This window comes from Trachurus trachurus (assembly GCF_905171665.1).
Source record: "Trachurus trachurus genome assembly, chromosome: 24".
NCBI lineage: Eukaryota > Metazoa > Chordata > Actinopteri > Carangiformes > Carangidae > Trachurus > Trachurus trachurus.
This window is the reverse complement of record NC_139910.1, coordinates 27,550,426-27,566,484: the sequence shown is the minus strand read 5'-3', so window position 1 is coordinate 27,566,484 and position 16,059 is coordinate 27,550,426. Positions and strand designations below refer to the sequence as shown.

The 16,059-nt window shown below is 40.7% G+C and overlaps 2 protein-coding genes across 2 annotated transcripts; both read right to left on the bottom strand.

The window, feature by feature from the left end:
• Window positions 1–748: 748 nt before the first annotated feature.
• On the bottom strand, window positions 749–11,660 carry brox (BRO1 domain and CAAX motif containing). The gene is made up of 13 exons (XM_084000331.1): window positions 11,568–11,660; window positions 10,931–11,049; window positions 10,614–10,720; window positions 9,386–9,482; window positions 9,045–9,140; window positions 8,841–8,913; window positions 7,197–7,302; window positions 5,824–5,913; window positions 5,623–5,708; window positions 5,273–5,354; window positions 4,173–4,323; window positions 2,596–2,755; window positions 749–2,459 (listed from the first exon to the last, which is right to left on the bottom strand). The coding sequence occupies exons 2-13, from the start codon at window positions 11,029–11,031 to the stop codon at window positions 2,376–2,378; spliced, it is 1,233 nt and encodes a 410-aa protein (XP_083856457.1). The 5' UTR covers window positions 11,032–11,049; window positions 11,568–11,660; the 3' UTR covers window positions 749–2,375.
• Window positions 11,661–12,188: 528 nt separating this feature from the next.
• On the bottom strand, window positions 12,189–15,582 carry LOC311007731 (alpha-1,6-mannosyl-glycoprotein 2-beta-N-acetylglucosaminyltransferase). The gene is made up of 2 exons (XM_084001029.1): window positions 15,504–15,582; window positions 12,189–15,394 (listed from the first exon to the last, which is right to left on the bottom strand). The coding sequence occupies exon 2, from the start codon at window positions 15,116–15,118 to the stop codon at window positions 13,877–13,879; it is 1,242 nt and encodes a 413-aa protein (XP_083857155.1). The 5' UTR covers window positions 15,119–15,394; window positions 15,504–15,582; the 3' UTR covers window positions 12,189–13,876.
• Between the last annotated feature and the right edge of the window lie 477 nt (window positions 15,583–16,059).

Here is a 16,059-nt window from a genome sequence, read left to right as displayed (position 1 = left end):
TAGCTGGTGTAAAGTGTCCAACAGCTACCTGGCATAAATGGACCCCCACTTGCTGGTTCTTTGTATTCACTATATGTATCTGGTTACTCTATTCTGTCAGTTATGTCACAGATGAAAGCAGCTGGAAACTGGATTAAGAAAATCTGTGTCAATGCTTTGAATTTTTACAGGAAAATAAGAGAATGAAGCTACAAGAAAAAAACAACAATGCATTAGAATTAGTTTGTAATCTTCAAACAGCCACTCCAGTCATTTTGTATCCTACTTTTATGGAGATTTCTGACAAAAAACGTTACAAGTAGGAGAAGCTGAGACCTGTGCCCAGTATTGGCTCCAATCCTACATATTTACAGTGGACCCTTCCTGTGATTTAAAAGCTCATAACCAGGTCCCAAATCTATACACACACATTCTGATCAGACTTTGATTGGTGTATTCACAGTAGCAAAGTGACGTACACTTTTCTCCCATACTGCATTACAGGAGGGACATGGCACATGTGTCATATCCTTATTGGTAAAGTGTGTTGATTGCGTTGTATACAAAATGCTACTACCAGGTTTTGTCGAAGTCTTTTGCACATACCGAACAACACAACACCAAGAAGACAAAGAAAACACAAAACAAGTGATAAAACCTAGAGCTTCTCCAGCCTATTAACAGAATGGATGATACTTCCACTATCTTAATAATTATGTACCATAATAATCAATAGTCATATGCAAAGACAGACAGGGGAGGATGGAGTTTTATGACTGGTTTAATATCATCTGAAATACATTTTACATGACAGACACCATTAGAGGGTGAGTAATGAGCTACAGGAGTGTACACTGTAATGATGATTCAATACACTCTTTTAAATACAGTTGTCTTTTAAAGAATAAAGAGCGACCTCTGGTCCACTAAAGGTGTTAACATGCCAGTTAAAACCAAACCAGTCCACAAGGAGGAGAGAAGTGTCTTAACTGACATCCTTGCACAACTGAATACAATGTGCAATAGAGAAATTCAGTGTGAAGGTAAGCTCCGCTTTCCACAAGTCTAGCTCAGCTAAGTATATGTGGGGATATGGAGTATGAATACATGTGAGTTGTATATTACAATTTATACAAGTTTCCAGCAATTGATAGTTATCCTTCATCTGATGCAACTACATTAGGTAGCAGAGCTTTGACAATACGAGCAACGTCTGTGAAGCAGTCGGAGCAGCCGTCTGGTGTGTTTCATGCTGCCCTGATCTTTAAGGAAGAGGATAACACTCAGTACATGTACATCTGCACATACATTGTGTCAACTACTGACAACAGCACTCTCAGCAACTGAACGGTTTACAAGAGAAAGCACTGAGTATGTATATCAGTGGCTACTCTGATGTATCCACAGAAACAATGAAAATCGACATCACCGAAAAACATGACTCAAATTGTAGAGTTGTACGCTGCAGTTGTTAAAGTGTTTTAAGTCATCAATTAAACACTAATCACTACAGAAGAAAAAGAAATGAATTAAAACCTACCTGGGATAATATTCCTAAATGGAAACCATCACGCTAAAACAATGATTCTACCGTAGTCAAAGTAGAAAACTGCTGAGATGTAAAAACAAAAAAAAACAAAAAAAAAGAACTACGGTACATATGTCGTGAGCTAAATTATATATTGATTGTAAACTGCTACAGCTAAAAACAAACCCGCACCAGCAATAACACATGCAGTCTTGTTCTGTAATTGGGAAGTTCTGAACAAATCTCAGGTGAGATAGAATTATTTTAGCTTACAGGGTGATTGTGTGACTACACTTACTATATTTACTCTTTCCAGATAGCTGATTCATAGTCTATGTAGTGCTGAATATTCAGTATAAAAATCTGTCTGTCTTCTTACTTTGGATCCATGTCCTGAGGTCATTCAGTATGTTTAACATGTCAATTTCTGTTGCGTGAATCATCCTATCATCAGGCCAGTGCCAAAACCCAGACACTTGTGTTGGAGACACAGTGAACAGGTTTCCCCTGCAGCCAAAGGCACCATTAATAGAACTACATTACCCATAAGGCGTTTTCAAGATCAGGACCTTATTACAAAACCTGAAAGGCCAGTTTCAGGTTCACCTTATGGACATGATGTTTGTGTTATAGAAGTCATAGATGTGAGCTGTTTTGATGGTCTGGCCACACACTATGATGTTTAACTGGCTCTGGCTTAAGTGCAATGATAATGGTTGTTATACCCAAATACAATACAGGTTTCAGCATAAATGTAAAACACCATGGATTAATGTCACAAAAAATATACATTTTGCTATGAAGGAAGGAACAGGAGGGAAGTATGATGGTACTGAAGGATGAGGCTTCAAAATAAGGTTTGGAAAGTTTAGGAGACGACGCAGCCTGTGTCCTTCTGAGGCTTCAAATCCGGCTCCTTGATTGGTTTCACCTCCTCCTCCTTAGGTTTGGCCTGAAGTCATAGCAACAATAACATCCATATCAAACAACAAACCTCCGATTTACATTAGAGTTATTAATCATTAGTCATCTTACTTCATTTCGAGTGTTTTGTTTTCATGTTTGTGTTCAGAAATGAGCTGCTGTACCTTGTCATTTTTGGCTCCCTTAGTCAGGTCAAAGGTGGCGTAGACTTCTGCAGTGCACTGCTCGCTGAGAGGCGGCAGCTCAAACACGATTGGCTCAGCCAGGCCGTAGCTGGCCTTCAACTCCAGCTGGGGCGGCTCAGCTGGGACCTTGTGGAAGTATCTGAGGAAATATGTCCAGTTGCGATTTAAAAGGCTGTTACAACTAGGGAAGAGTACATACACCGCTGACCACAGTTTAGTGTGAACATTCAGGAGTTCTGTTGTAGCTGCAGCCAAAAACGGACATTTCTGAAACCAGGATGTAGGGTCATGGTCACTCCCTGATTGGGTCTTATCAGCCTTGGTGAAGGCAAGATGAATAAGAACTTATAACTGTTACTGCCTGTGTTGTCTTTGCCACCAGCTGCAGGCAGTTCAGACTTGCACTGAACACCACAACTGTCTTTGACGTTGGTCAGTTACAAAAAAAAGCAATGAACCAGGAAGAGCAGAGTAGATGATCCGCTCCGTTCACACCGGCAGGCACACACGGTGTAGTTTCTGTTACTGAGCCACAATGGTCATGTTGACAGGGATTGTTTTTATTTTAAAATGGCGTTGAAATGAAAACTGAAATATTGGATGCAGCCTGAGTGGAAAGAGATACTGTTACTACAACTAGCGTTAAAGGGATAGTTCAACATTTTGGCAAATTGGCCCATTGCCATAATCCCTATAGATTTAGGAGTAGGTTCATTACCTTTATTTGTCGGTGCAAGCTATTTTTAGTACGGTGGAGCAGAGCACGGTGGAGCAGAGCTACGCTACGCTACAGGCTACGCTACGGAGGCTCATGGGATTTCTTGGTTTCCCTCATCAAACTCACCAAATACACAATCCAACAACTCCAAAACGCGCAGAACGTGCATCAGCGGTTTTGCATGAATTTCCCTTGAAAACAACTCTGTCTGGTAACGTTGTGTTATCTCATAGCGTGGTGAATGTGCAGGTCACAACTTGTCCATTAGAGCATTTTGGAGTTGTTGGATTGTTTATTTGATGAGTTTGATGAAGGAAACCAAGAAATCCCATGAGCCTCCGTAGCGTAGCTCTGAGCAGCTCACGGCTCTGCTCCGCCGTTCTAAAAATAGCTTGCACTGACAAATAAAGGTAACGAACCTACTGCTATGACCATAGAGATTATGGCAATGGGACAATACCAAAATTTTGAAGTAAGTAAGTTTAATTTATATAGCACTTTTCATAGATAAAGGGACAATACCAAAATATTGAACTACCCCGTTAACTGACAACAGTCAGCCAGTGTTTACAGCAGCTCTTACTAAGACAGTGATGATTTCATTGTGTTAATCGGAAAATATGATTTTCAGATAAGTTGATATACTATATGAAACAAAATCTATCACATCTGGTGGTGAAATGATCGGATAGCATTCAAAAATAAAAATAAAACAAACAAGCTTCTTAGTGGTGAAATACAAAAGTCACAAGTTCTTAAAATATGGCTGTGGTTGCTGTTTTGTCAGAGATACTGATATGCCGAGTGTGAATGCATGCATGTGCCCTGACTCACTCACATGAAGCCATTTTCTCTCTGGCACTTCTCCAGTGTGTTTTTAATGAGGCCGCCCAGTTTGAGGAAGAACAGCTGCTCTGATGGTTTGGCTGTGGTGCCCGGGCCTTTGGTCTGACGATACTCTTTACACTGCACCTCGGCACGGGAGTAACCTAAACAGAGACGTCTTCATGTTAACACAGGAGAAATCTAGGGAAGTAGCAACACACAGGAAACAAACACAGAGGAAACATCTGTGTCATGACCCCATCATCTCTGATCCCTCAGACCGACTGCTCTTCTCCTTAAACTCATTGGATGCATTTACTGAATGGAAGCTATTTTGCAGAAGATAACACTCAACTTCACAATACACACATTCATGATTACATGCTGTACACAACAAACACTTGTGTCACATGACTTGTGCCTTCAGTGATCTGACACAATGAGCGTATTATTGTCAGCGTTGTGTGTTTGCCGTTGTAGATAACTGCACAAACCACAGACAAGGACTCACTCCAATATCTGCACATACACATTTTCATCAGCACACAGACACACACGTGTAAGAGGAGAGACGAGGGAGGAGGAGCTGTGGTGTTATGTGGAAAGTTGGAAACATGTCCTGCCCCCTCGCCTCAATAAGCCAATCATCTGCTTTCTAACATCTGGACAACAGGAAATGCATCAAGCCAAATCAAGTGTTGAACTGATGCAAGTGAAACATTGCATTTGTGCAGTAGAATTTAAAAAAACAAACATTTTCAACCTCATTTTGTGGTAAATAAACAAACTTTTAAATTGAATTCATGAGATTTCACTGGTGATTCCATAAATGTAGTTTTTATTTCCACAAAACCCAGTTCTCCACCGTTTCACATTATTGCTGTTATTAATATTGTATCTATTATTCTCACTTTATTGTGTATTTATTATAACACCAGTCAGTTTAAAAGGGACAACTTGCATTCTGATTTACCAGCAGTGTAACTAAACTGCTCAATAACATGAACTGTTCTGCTGTCCTAAGTGTCTGGGTGTCCCAACACTGTTGCCTTGTGTATTACGTCATATGGCAGCAATAAGGGGAAAGGACTCTTTTTTTTTAAACATACGTACACTTTTCTGCTTCCTGAAGAGATCTTATAGCTTCACCACACTTGTCACTTGCTAGCAGTGTCTGTCCATGATAGCAGAATGCCTGCAAACACAAGGAATGAGTACAACCATAAGCACAGAGGAACTGAAGGCTGCATAAACCTGGAGTATCATTTTAAATGACAAAGGGCTCCATCAGAAGCACATGTCTACTTGGGGAAGTTAAGTTAAATACAAGTTAATAGTAAATATAATAATATAAGTTAGTTAGTTAAGTTGTATAAGTTAGTTAGTTAATATAAGTTATCTAAGTAAAAGATATTATAGTAGTGTTATGTTAGAATCCACAAAGAAAACATGTTGAAGCTTACATAAGCCATGTAAAAGTACTGCTTGAGCTGAAGATACTTCCTCCACTTGCTGCTGCACTCTGGCTCCAAGGTGTTCAGAGTGTGGTCTGAAAACAGAAACAGCTACTTTCAATAGCCTGTTATAAAATGCAAATGGCTTCAACAATGTTTTTGGTAACAGACCTGATTTACATGAGGATCATCAGAGCAAAACATTCTCACCAGCTTTTTGATAGAAGTTTGCCGTTTCGTATGCTAGCGCTGCGATGAGTGTGGCATTGTGCTTCAGTTCGATTGCTCTGGCAATTGTCACTGTAAAAAAGATGATTATAAATGATTAGTTATTGTCATCAGCCACATGAGTATCTGCTGTTACCACTTGCTTGGTGTGTGAAGACCCCCATGTATTTCCTCTCTGCCATCCTTTGTAATATCAGAGCTGACATGCTAAATGTTAAGTGTGTCTAAAAAAGCACATAAACTAGTGATGGGACGTACTGAGCCGAGGCTTCGGAGCGTGTGTCGAGAAATCCACATGAACATGAACATATGAAGAGTGAATCGAGGCTTGCTTCATTTAGCGCGAGTGAAGTGATGTGTAAAGCGCAATAGATCGCTGCAAAATTCTCGTTACTGTTCGTGTTGGAGTTTCGCCAATTTCCAAGCACAGTAAAAAAAAATATTGTTTCTAAATCAAAATGAATAAAGACACCATCATCCTAGTATTCATAAGCACAAGGCCTATCTTTTGAAAACAGTTTTAAATAAATATCTCATGTCCTACTGGAATTATTTAAACATTGACTGAAATATTACTGACAAGTTTTTTCACATAGACCTATGTTACCATTAATTATTCCTTAATCAAAAGATAAATGATGAGTGAACCACATTAAATCAAAGTAAGATGTTTTTATTTCTATTCTTGGTGGTGATAATTCCCATTCTGACACTGTTGCAAGACAGACAGCCAGGAGGCATCACAAAGAGTTGAAATGACAATGAAGGTTTTGACCAGCAGGGGGGTTTGTGCCAATATAATACATCCATGAAGCCTTGAGAAATTAACCTTTTTTCAAACCATTTGGATGGAAAGCGCTTCAAGGCTTCATGGGGCTGCATCTGGCCATCACTACACAACACCAGTGTAGCAGCACAATTATTGTCTTGAGATGCAGTGGATAAGAAAACTTTATTGGGCCTTAAACGAGCATTCTGCCTTGGACTTAGATCTGCTATTGGCGCCCTCAGGTTTTGAAAAACAAATAATTAACACTCCTTCAGGCTGATACCATGATCACTACTGTGTCAGTGTGTAAGTGCTGTTTTGTTATTGCAGCTCACAATGGATATTTGAAAGAAAAACACACATCTGGGCTTGAGCAACACAAAAAAGTTAAGATAAAGTATGTTTAGATGTCCACAGAGAAGAATTTCAGACAGACACTATCTGTCATTAAGAGGCAGATAAAAACAGTGAGAGAAAAGAAATGTATTCCCATGATGGAAAATATGTCTAATAAACAATGAGCACACCAGATACATGCTAACTATGGTTTAAAAATAAGTATCAGTTTAGAATATGGCCACCGTACCTTCCTGTGCTTCTGCTTGGCACTGGATGATATAGGCATCAATCACTCTGGGCTCCAGGTCTTTGCCCTTTTCAGCCGGGGTGATGAGGCGAGGGATGTGAACCTCCTGTAGAAAAAAAAAAGTGTTTAATAAAAGCCACTGTAGTGTTATTCTGACTGAGGTCTGTGGGCTGCAAAGGACGTAAAGGAGCAGGACACATTGTTGTTTCAGGCTGTTGTTACAACTTTTCAAACTCAAGCCCACTGTTTCCTAAACTTTTTTAACTCATCATGGTCGTCATGAAAGCCTTGAAAATGTTTGGCAGCCCACATCTCACCTCATATCACTACTGACACTAAAAAGAAGCCTTGTTATTGTAATGTTATCAATCCACCAGCTGCTTTTACCAAGTTGTTTGTTAAGTGTCAGGTTACTACAGGGCACATGGCTTTCATAAAATGAACCTAATTTGGTGTCAAATTTGGTGTGTGCTCTCCTTGAATCATCTAGCTGGTGATGGATATATTGTACATCTATTGATGATCGTCTGAACCACCAGAAAATATCGAATCAAAATCAATTCAGAAGACTAAAGCCGTTTTCCCACTAAAATTAGCGGGTCGACGCGGGTTTTTTAAACGCGGGTCGACCCGCTAACAATCGGCATTTGGCCCCTTTCCCATTGACCAAAATGAGCCGAGTCTGACCCCCCGCTGAGGGATCAGACAGAGCATAAACCAGTCGCCCCGCTCTCATCCGCGGTGCAAGAGACACACACAGTCATGCCACAGCCGCCCGCCGCGGAGTGTCCGTCCGCCGAGGCAGACTCTCTGGCTGGCTGACCTGGAGCACCAGGACCGCGGAGGACAGAGAGTCTGCTGCGGCCGGATGACGGACGTCCGCGGCACAACACGTCAGTTAAACAGACTGTCGCTTCTTTTCTTTTCTTTTTTTCTATCGTTTTTGGTCAGTGTTCTCTGATGTTTTGATCCCAGTCTCGGATGAGAGCAGAGCGGAGCAGAGCTTTGTTTTGGTACGTGATATGAGACGCGACCGGCGCGATGACGTAGCTACACGTAACGTTCAGTGTCATCACGTAAATTAGCGGGTTGACGCGGGTCTGGCGTTCCCACTGCAAGCCGTTCGGAGCCGAGCCGATTAAAGGCGATTTTAACCCGCGTCGCTTGCCGAGTCGTTTGACCCGCGTCGACCCGCTCGGTGCGCCTTTCCCACTGCCACCAAAAGCCGATTGTTAGCGGGTTTAAACGGGTTTTTTGGCCAGTGGGAAAGGGGTATAATTCACACAAACAGAGTCAGTGTAAAATACATTTTTAAAGAATGTGTATATTTAGTTCTTACGAAGAATACAATTCTACAAATAACACATATCAGTAAAGACTGATTGAATGGGTTTTATGCACAGCTCCACTACTTCCTGAACCTTTGTTTCTTGTCTTACATAATTGGACAAACTGATTAATCCAAGTGTGTCTGAGTAGTCACAGTGGTCAGACACATCTGGATTAATCAGTTTGTCCAATAATGTAAGACAGGAAACAAAGGAGCAGCATTAAGTTCGGGAAGTAGTGGAGCTGTGCAAAGAGCCCATTGGTCACAGAGCCTTTATAAAGAGAAAGAGTTTTCTGTCTGTCTGTGTAGCTTGCCTTAAGGTTTTTGAATATTCCAGCTGCGACCTTCAAGCTACGGTGAACGTCTTTTGCTTCTGGCTCTGTTATGCTGTTGAACAGGAGAACATGACAGTGACAAATATATAATATGAGAAGCACATTTCCAAAGTATTTGATCAATTCACATGTGACCAATTAAATATCAGTGAATTCAACAATAGACACCAAACAATCACATACTTTTCTTTCCCTGCTAGTCTCGAGGCAAACTTGGTGTACCAGAGGGCGACATTGAAGGCCATGGAGACCAGTTCAAAGACGGCGTCCTGCTGGGCACTGGGGGGAAGTGAGGACAGACACTCAGCTTCTTAGGTACACTTCAACAGCGTCAAGGCAACCGCTCTGCATAAAGTTTCACTTTTTTTTACACTGTCAGAGAGCTCTTTATCAAATGACACTGTCTTATTTATACACAAATGTTTATAATATTCTTTACATGTAATTAGAAAACACTCCTCAGTATAAATATAGTCCAACAGAGCATCATCATTTATTGTGACCTCATTAATTCATTTTTCTACCTTGGTGTGTTTCCTTGTAAGGTGTCAGTCCACTTGAAGTTCTGCATGAACCTCATCTTGTTCTCCTGAGTTGTTCCATCCAAGGACGAGATAAAGCCTATTGTAGGTTACAGTCAAATTTGTAGAAAAGAAGCAGCTTGGTTAGGTGCAAAAATAATCAAAAGAAATAAAAGAAAAGAAATCAACGCAACATTAGAAGACAAACAAAGAGGAATTATTTACTGTTAAAACCTGACATCCAAAGACAATGCTCAGTAAGAGTAGAAATGTGAACTATTAACATTATTAAGTTGGTTGTAACCCTGTTACTTTATGATATATATTGTACATTATTGTTTCTGTCTGCTAATTGAGGCTACATGATGTTTATATTGAGTGAAAGCTTCAAGGCTGCACTCAAAAATACACTTTCAAGAACTCAGCCTGACCCATTTGGTATCTCAGGAAACACCGAGTCATGCAGATTCTGTAGATTTGAACAATGTTTTTAACAGAGCAGCATGAGTTTTATATGTGTTTATACTGACATCAACAATCAACACTGCATAAGTGAACGTTTCTGAATGTCAGTGCATTGGTGAAGTGATTGTTATTTAACATTGTTAGGCTACATGTTAACACAGTTGTGCCACCTTTTCCGTAAACTGCTTTTCCATCAATTATTCAGATTAGGCATCAAATTAAACAGTCTGATGAATGCGTCACCACATTGGAGTCATCTGGAGTTACTGAGTTGGTAATTGAATAAGTCTATGCTTTGAAACGTTTTGATGATCTATAAAAATGATGAGGGCAGAAATTAGTAATTTGCTGGTACAAACTATACACACTTCGATCAAAATGGTATTACAGTATTCATATCCTGATCATAAGAGGTGGCAACTTCTGAGACAAGCTTTCAATAGTTATTTTATAAGTCGAAGATGTGAATTGTATCTTTTTCTATTTATGTTCAGTAATTAATAGTGTCCTCTTGTTGAAGCATAGATATTGATATTACAGCATCTATTACTACAGATATCTGCGCTTCATTAACACACAGCAAAAGGCTAACATGAATGTTAGTCCTATTTATAACAACTCTAAGGTTGTTTTAAGATACTCCTCCACTAGCACATGTAAATCCAGGTACAGTGTTGACCACCGACAGAAAATTAACCCGATAACTGAATTCCAAGAGAGGCAGGTGGAATAACAGGTTGATTTGTTGGAGTGTGTGTAACCATACCTTGTAGGAGGGAGAAGTACGCTTCTGAGGCATTTTTCATCATCTCAGAGTTGCAGGTGACATCGGTGAACATCTCCAGCAGTCTGGCTCTAGCTGTCCGAAGGTCACTGAATGTGTCAAAACAAACAGTCATCAACCCATGCACATAACTATACACTATACAGATCACTTGAGTAATCAGAATGGAAACATTGCCAGCTTGTCATAAAGACAGCAACATGCCACCGGTGAGGTTTTTATGCTGTCATGAGAAAAGGTAAAGAATTTACTAGATATGAAACTAGACACTCAGTGTATTCAAATGAAGATAAACATACTTGCATATCTTGTTGGCAGCAGGGCTCCCGGCCACTCCATAATAATTAAACGACACAGGCGCTGTTGCCTTCAGTGGGTTTCTGTGAAACCAATGTGCCATCCTGGGATGAGGGCACGCCTACAGGGGGTTTAAAGATACAATATGACAGGCAGTTATTAAATGAGCTAACGTTACCCTTCTGGTGCTGCTGGCACACTATGGGTACAGCGGAACGGACAGCCTCCCGGGTAGCTAATACATTTAGTTAGTTATTGATTAGGCAGCATTAAGTTAACAAGCTAGCTAATGGGTTATCTTGGCTAACGTCGTTACATTCATACGGCCCCTGGCGAAACGTCTGGACACGCCAACAACAAACACAACACGTCAGCCCCGCCCGAAGTTGCCAATAAATTCATGCAAATCGCCTGGTGTGCCTTTTGGCCTACAATGAACGATGTGTTTATTAATAATCGTGTGTCTGTCTGTTCTAGACAAAAGTCCATTACGTAAGCTACGCAGGGCGACAGCTAACGGCTAACAGAGGCTACATCAAAAACGTAAATGTTAGTTGAAACGGTAAGGCAGCTGACTGACTGCCTACCTAAATAAAAAGCTCTGGAATCGTTTAGAGACGCAGATGTTTAAACTTTTACCTGTCGCTGCGGCGCTGAAGACTTGACGTTTGTTACAGCAGCTTACGGAAAGTATGACTGTCACTCACAACAATTTACTTCCGGAAATAAACAGGAGAAGGAGCTGACCAATGAGAGCGCGCACGTCGGTCACGTGACGCGTGCCCGGAAAAATACCTCGGATAATGTTCTAAGCATTCTTTTTGTTTCAGTAGTAACACAAAAGGCTACATATTATGTTTATTTTTAGCTGCCAACTCAGCGACTGGTATGCTGCTTGGATTGGCCGCTTTGTATCATTAATCTTGTAAATATCTTATTGAAGAGGTCTTGAAATGTCCTCAGTATTTTGGACAGTCCCTTGAAATAATCTGGTACTGATGACAACCAGAACAGGGGCAATTCCCACCAGTCTCACCAGAGTTTAGTTGTGTTAAGCGGTTTAACTATTTTCTAGATTTTCATCAAAAGGACTATTAAAACAGACATTTTTCTTGTGTCTGATTAACCTTCTGTGAGACCTTAATGGAAACAAGGTAGTTAGAATAATTCTGAATCGGAATAATTAGTAGCATAGTTAAAAGTGGCCCAATTATCACAAAATGATACTGCCTGCTATTACAGGGAAATTGAATGGCATATAATCTTTTTTTTTTAATCCATCATAAAACATTCAAAGACAAACATTCAATGTCATTTATTTTCCCATTTGGCAAACAACAACTATTTCAAGTGACGATCAGAGTGAACAAGAGCTAAAACAACCAAGTGTTGATCCCCTCCTCAACTCAGCTGTACATCTCATCAAGTAAGGAACCATCAAACCATATTTTCTGCGTTGGGTCAGTTTTGCCATGTTCTTTAAAAATTGTATTGTGCTTTTCAACAAAACATATAAGCTCATTTATTTCATTATCACATTCATGTCATATTTCTTGAATAGGAATCTCTATATGGCATCATTATCAGGTTAAGGCACTTGTGTGGGGTACAAACAACATTTTGTATAAAATTTACATCCATATTAAATCTTTCCCTCAATATCTCACAAATAAAGACAATACAAAAATGTCCTCAGCATTGACATAATTATAAGTACTAAGTCAACAACAACAATATCATCAGTGCCCCTTTAGAAACCTCTTTAAAACAGGCACAGGTACGAAGGAACTGTCAAAAGGCACTTGTGGTCATCTTGAAGTTACTAACATCATACAACCATGTCAGTTGTTTTACATTAATAAGTCAGGTTCAGCTTAAGCAGGATAGTTTTTTTTAACTACAGAATGAATGTCAGAAAAGGAAACATTTGCCTTTCCATTTTTACAAAATCCCAATGCAAGTTATTCTCTTTTAACTAAGAAGGTGCAAATATAGAAGTCAATAGAAAGTTACATATGACTCTGATGTTTGCAGGATCAAAATCTTGAACAAAACTCCAAAAGGTCACTTTCTCCTATCAGAAAGCAAATACACACTGACAACCAAAAGAAAAAAAGTAAATCAAGGACATCAAGCTCTGGTTGCAACCAGGGGGAGGGAGACTGATAAAGTAAGTGGTGTCAGGCAGAAAAGACCTCTGGTTGCAACCGGGACTGAGAGTTACATTCAGTAACGAACCTCATTATGTGTAAAAAAAGAAAAAGGAAAAAAATTATGTTGATTTGATAGGTGTCAACTCCACTGACAGCTCTGCTCTATAAACTAGAGCTTCCAATTATTTTGAAGATTGTCAAACATTTTGATTACTGCTATACATATATGTACATCGCATCTGCTTTTTGGATGTTGCACATACAGTCGTACCATAAAAAGCACACACACAATAAAAACATTGCAGGTGAATGTTCTGTAAAAACCACTGCATATTATTTCATCACTATGAAACTTTTTGTGAAATCACAAGATCCTGTGCAGTGCTCCAAGTCAGGGAAATATATCTGCAGACAAAATTTTCAAATGAAATGATTCATGTAGTTAAGTCATTTCCCACTGCGGTGCAAATGCAATATATCTAGCCTAAAACTTTGGCTCGAGAGACACCCACACATTCAAAAATGTGGTGTCATGAAATTGGACAGCATGGGTGAGCTTGCACACAAACAGATATATCAACAAAGTCTTTGGCAACTGTGCAGCTTTGGTGATTTAAAAAACCTAAGATTTTAAAACAAGCTTAACACTAGTTGTGTGTACATACAAAATGCTCATACTTTCCTCGCATCTATTTCTTGGAAGACAACACATCACAGCCTCTAAACCCCTGAAAAGTTCTGTATGATGGCACATTTGCAGAAAGGTCGTAGACACACATTTACTGAGAGAAAAGTTCAAAGACGTTTGGCGTAGTTATTGCATAGGATGTGGTCTCGAATGTCGCCCCATCCTCCGTTTTTCATGTGTGCCTTGTGCTCCACTGGCTCTGCCCCGTTAAGGGCAAGAGATGGAGGGAAGAGGCCATCCTTAGCCATCTGAAGCCCCTCTTCAACCCTCTGTGCGGCCCATTCTGGCCTGCAGTTTTCCTTCTGGTGAAGCCCACAGTCCCCCGTGTGAAGAACCCTGGATCCCTGAGCCACCAGCACTTTGAGGGGCTTTGGTATGCAGGTTCCTGACAGGTGCTGCAGTGTCCAGTCCCAGTTGTAGTCGTCATAGGTGCAGAAGTCATTGCTGCAGCCCATCATTTTATAGTACACCTCCCTGGATATGGCCATACCTATGTTGTGTTTGGTGGACATCCACCCAGTGGTCAACACCTTATTGGACAGTCTGGTAAAATCAGTAAGGCCATTATGATTACCCAAAGCCAACATGTCACAGTCCGGGCATTTGTTCTTTCTGAACTCTATCATTGACTTATAGAAATGGGAAAAGTCTGGTAAGATGTAGTTATCCTCCTCCAGGAAGATTGCAAAACCACTGTAGCCCTGCATGGCGTGCACTCGCTCCCACACAAAGTGCAACTTCCACCACCAGTGGTGTTTGGTTTGAGTGATGTGGGCTTCCCTGTAGTGCCCATAGGAGTCAGGGTGTTTCGCGTTGAGGCATCCTGTTTTGACAGCGCTGTCACTGGACATGTCTCGGGGGCAGTCCCGTGGATCCTTCCCAGGAAATTCATTGGGATACAGCTGAATGCTAAAAGGGAAATAAATTTGCAGTACCTTGCAGAAAGTTATCCCTTGCACAATAGCATTGATTTCCTCAGAAAAATAGTCGTGGCTGAGGATAAGAAGAAAGCTGTGGACCTCGGCAGCTTTCTCCAGTGACTTGATCAGCAGTCTGAGGTATTCAGGCCTGTTGTGGACCTGCACAACCAGCACCAGTTGAGGCTCCCCTGGAAACTTATCCGCATTGTGAACACACTGCTTGTAATTGGCACTGTAAACAGACCGAGTCAATTCTGGCAGCGAACCAAAGTTCAGCTTCACCACTTCACCAGCGTCCGTGGCCACGGTGCTGGGTCTACTTTTATCATCATCGAAGACTAATACAAGCGTTGAAAACCACAGAGTCACAATTACAAAGGCAACACCCAGAAGTGCGAGCACATTCCTCTTTACCAGCCGAAACCTCATTTTCTCAAATTAAAAACAGACCCAGGAACAGAACAGCAACGGCTTTCATTCACCTTTTCGCGCGTGCCTTCATTGTAAACTTGTTGGAAACGTCGTCTCCTCGTGCGCAGAAAATCAAACTTTTGATACAGCCGGTGTGACGTCGCGTCACGCGTGTCATAAAAGCAAGTGTCAAGCGTTTCTTTGATGGCTTCTTCCCTCTCGGTGGTATTATCTTCCCCACTTGAAAACCGTGTCATTTGCCAAACAGTCGCTCGAGCCGCTCGTTTTGACCACCTGTGGAAAAAAACACACAACAAAAGCGAAATGAGAACGTGCGCGTTAAATACGAGTTCGCGAGCTCTGTGTCACAAAAAACCAAGCGAACGAGCTTCATATGACTTACCCGAGCTAGGTGTAATGTGTCAACAACACGCTCATACCAGGAAGAGGATGATGGGACTATGATACATGTTGGGTAAAACTCATTGACTGCTGACGTGTACAGTTCAGCCAACGGGAGGGAGACGGAGCTGCTGCTCTGCGAATCACTGTCCTGTCTATAGTTGTGTAACATGAGACGGACATGTAAATCAGCCACGATTTGAATGGCGAACAAGAAAAACTAGAAACGTAAGTACCGACGATGCATTTACAGCAGAACAAACAGTTTCGCTCTTATTATTGTAGGGGAAGCGGTTATAAAAGCAAGCCTATGCATGTACAGTATAGCCTAACTATTCCCATAGGCTAAGCAGAGGTAGTTGATAAATATTAATCACGTAAAAATGATAGAACATCTTAATGACGTAGTGTCATGCCTTACTCTTAGAATGTATGTTTATGTAGGCTATGTGCGTAAATGAATAAGAAAAACATGTTTTCATATGTAGGCCCCTTTTAATAAAATGCCATATCATAAAATTATATCATTAACATTTGTGTATGTATATAGTAGGCCT

Coding starts and splice junctions, on each gene's coding strand:
- brox (XM_084000331.1), bottom strand. CDS start 11,031: ATGGCACATTGGTTTCACAGAAACCCACTGAAGGCAACAGCGCCTGTG. Junction 9,483..10,613: donor GTACTTCTCCCTCCTACAAG/GTATGGTTACAC, acceptor AACCTACAATAG/GCTTTATCTCGTCCTTGGAT. Junction 7,303..8,840: donor GAATATTCAAAAACCTTAAG/GCAAGCTACACA, acceptor TTTTTTCTACAG/GAGGTTCACATCCCTCGCCT.
- LOC311007731 (XM_084001029.1), bottom strand. CDS start 15,118: ATGAGGTTTCGGCTGGTAAAGAGGAATGTGCTCGCACTTCTGGGTGTT.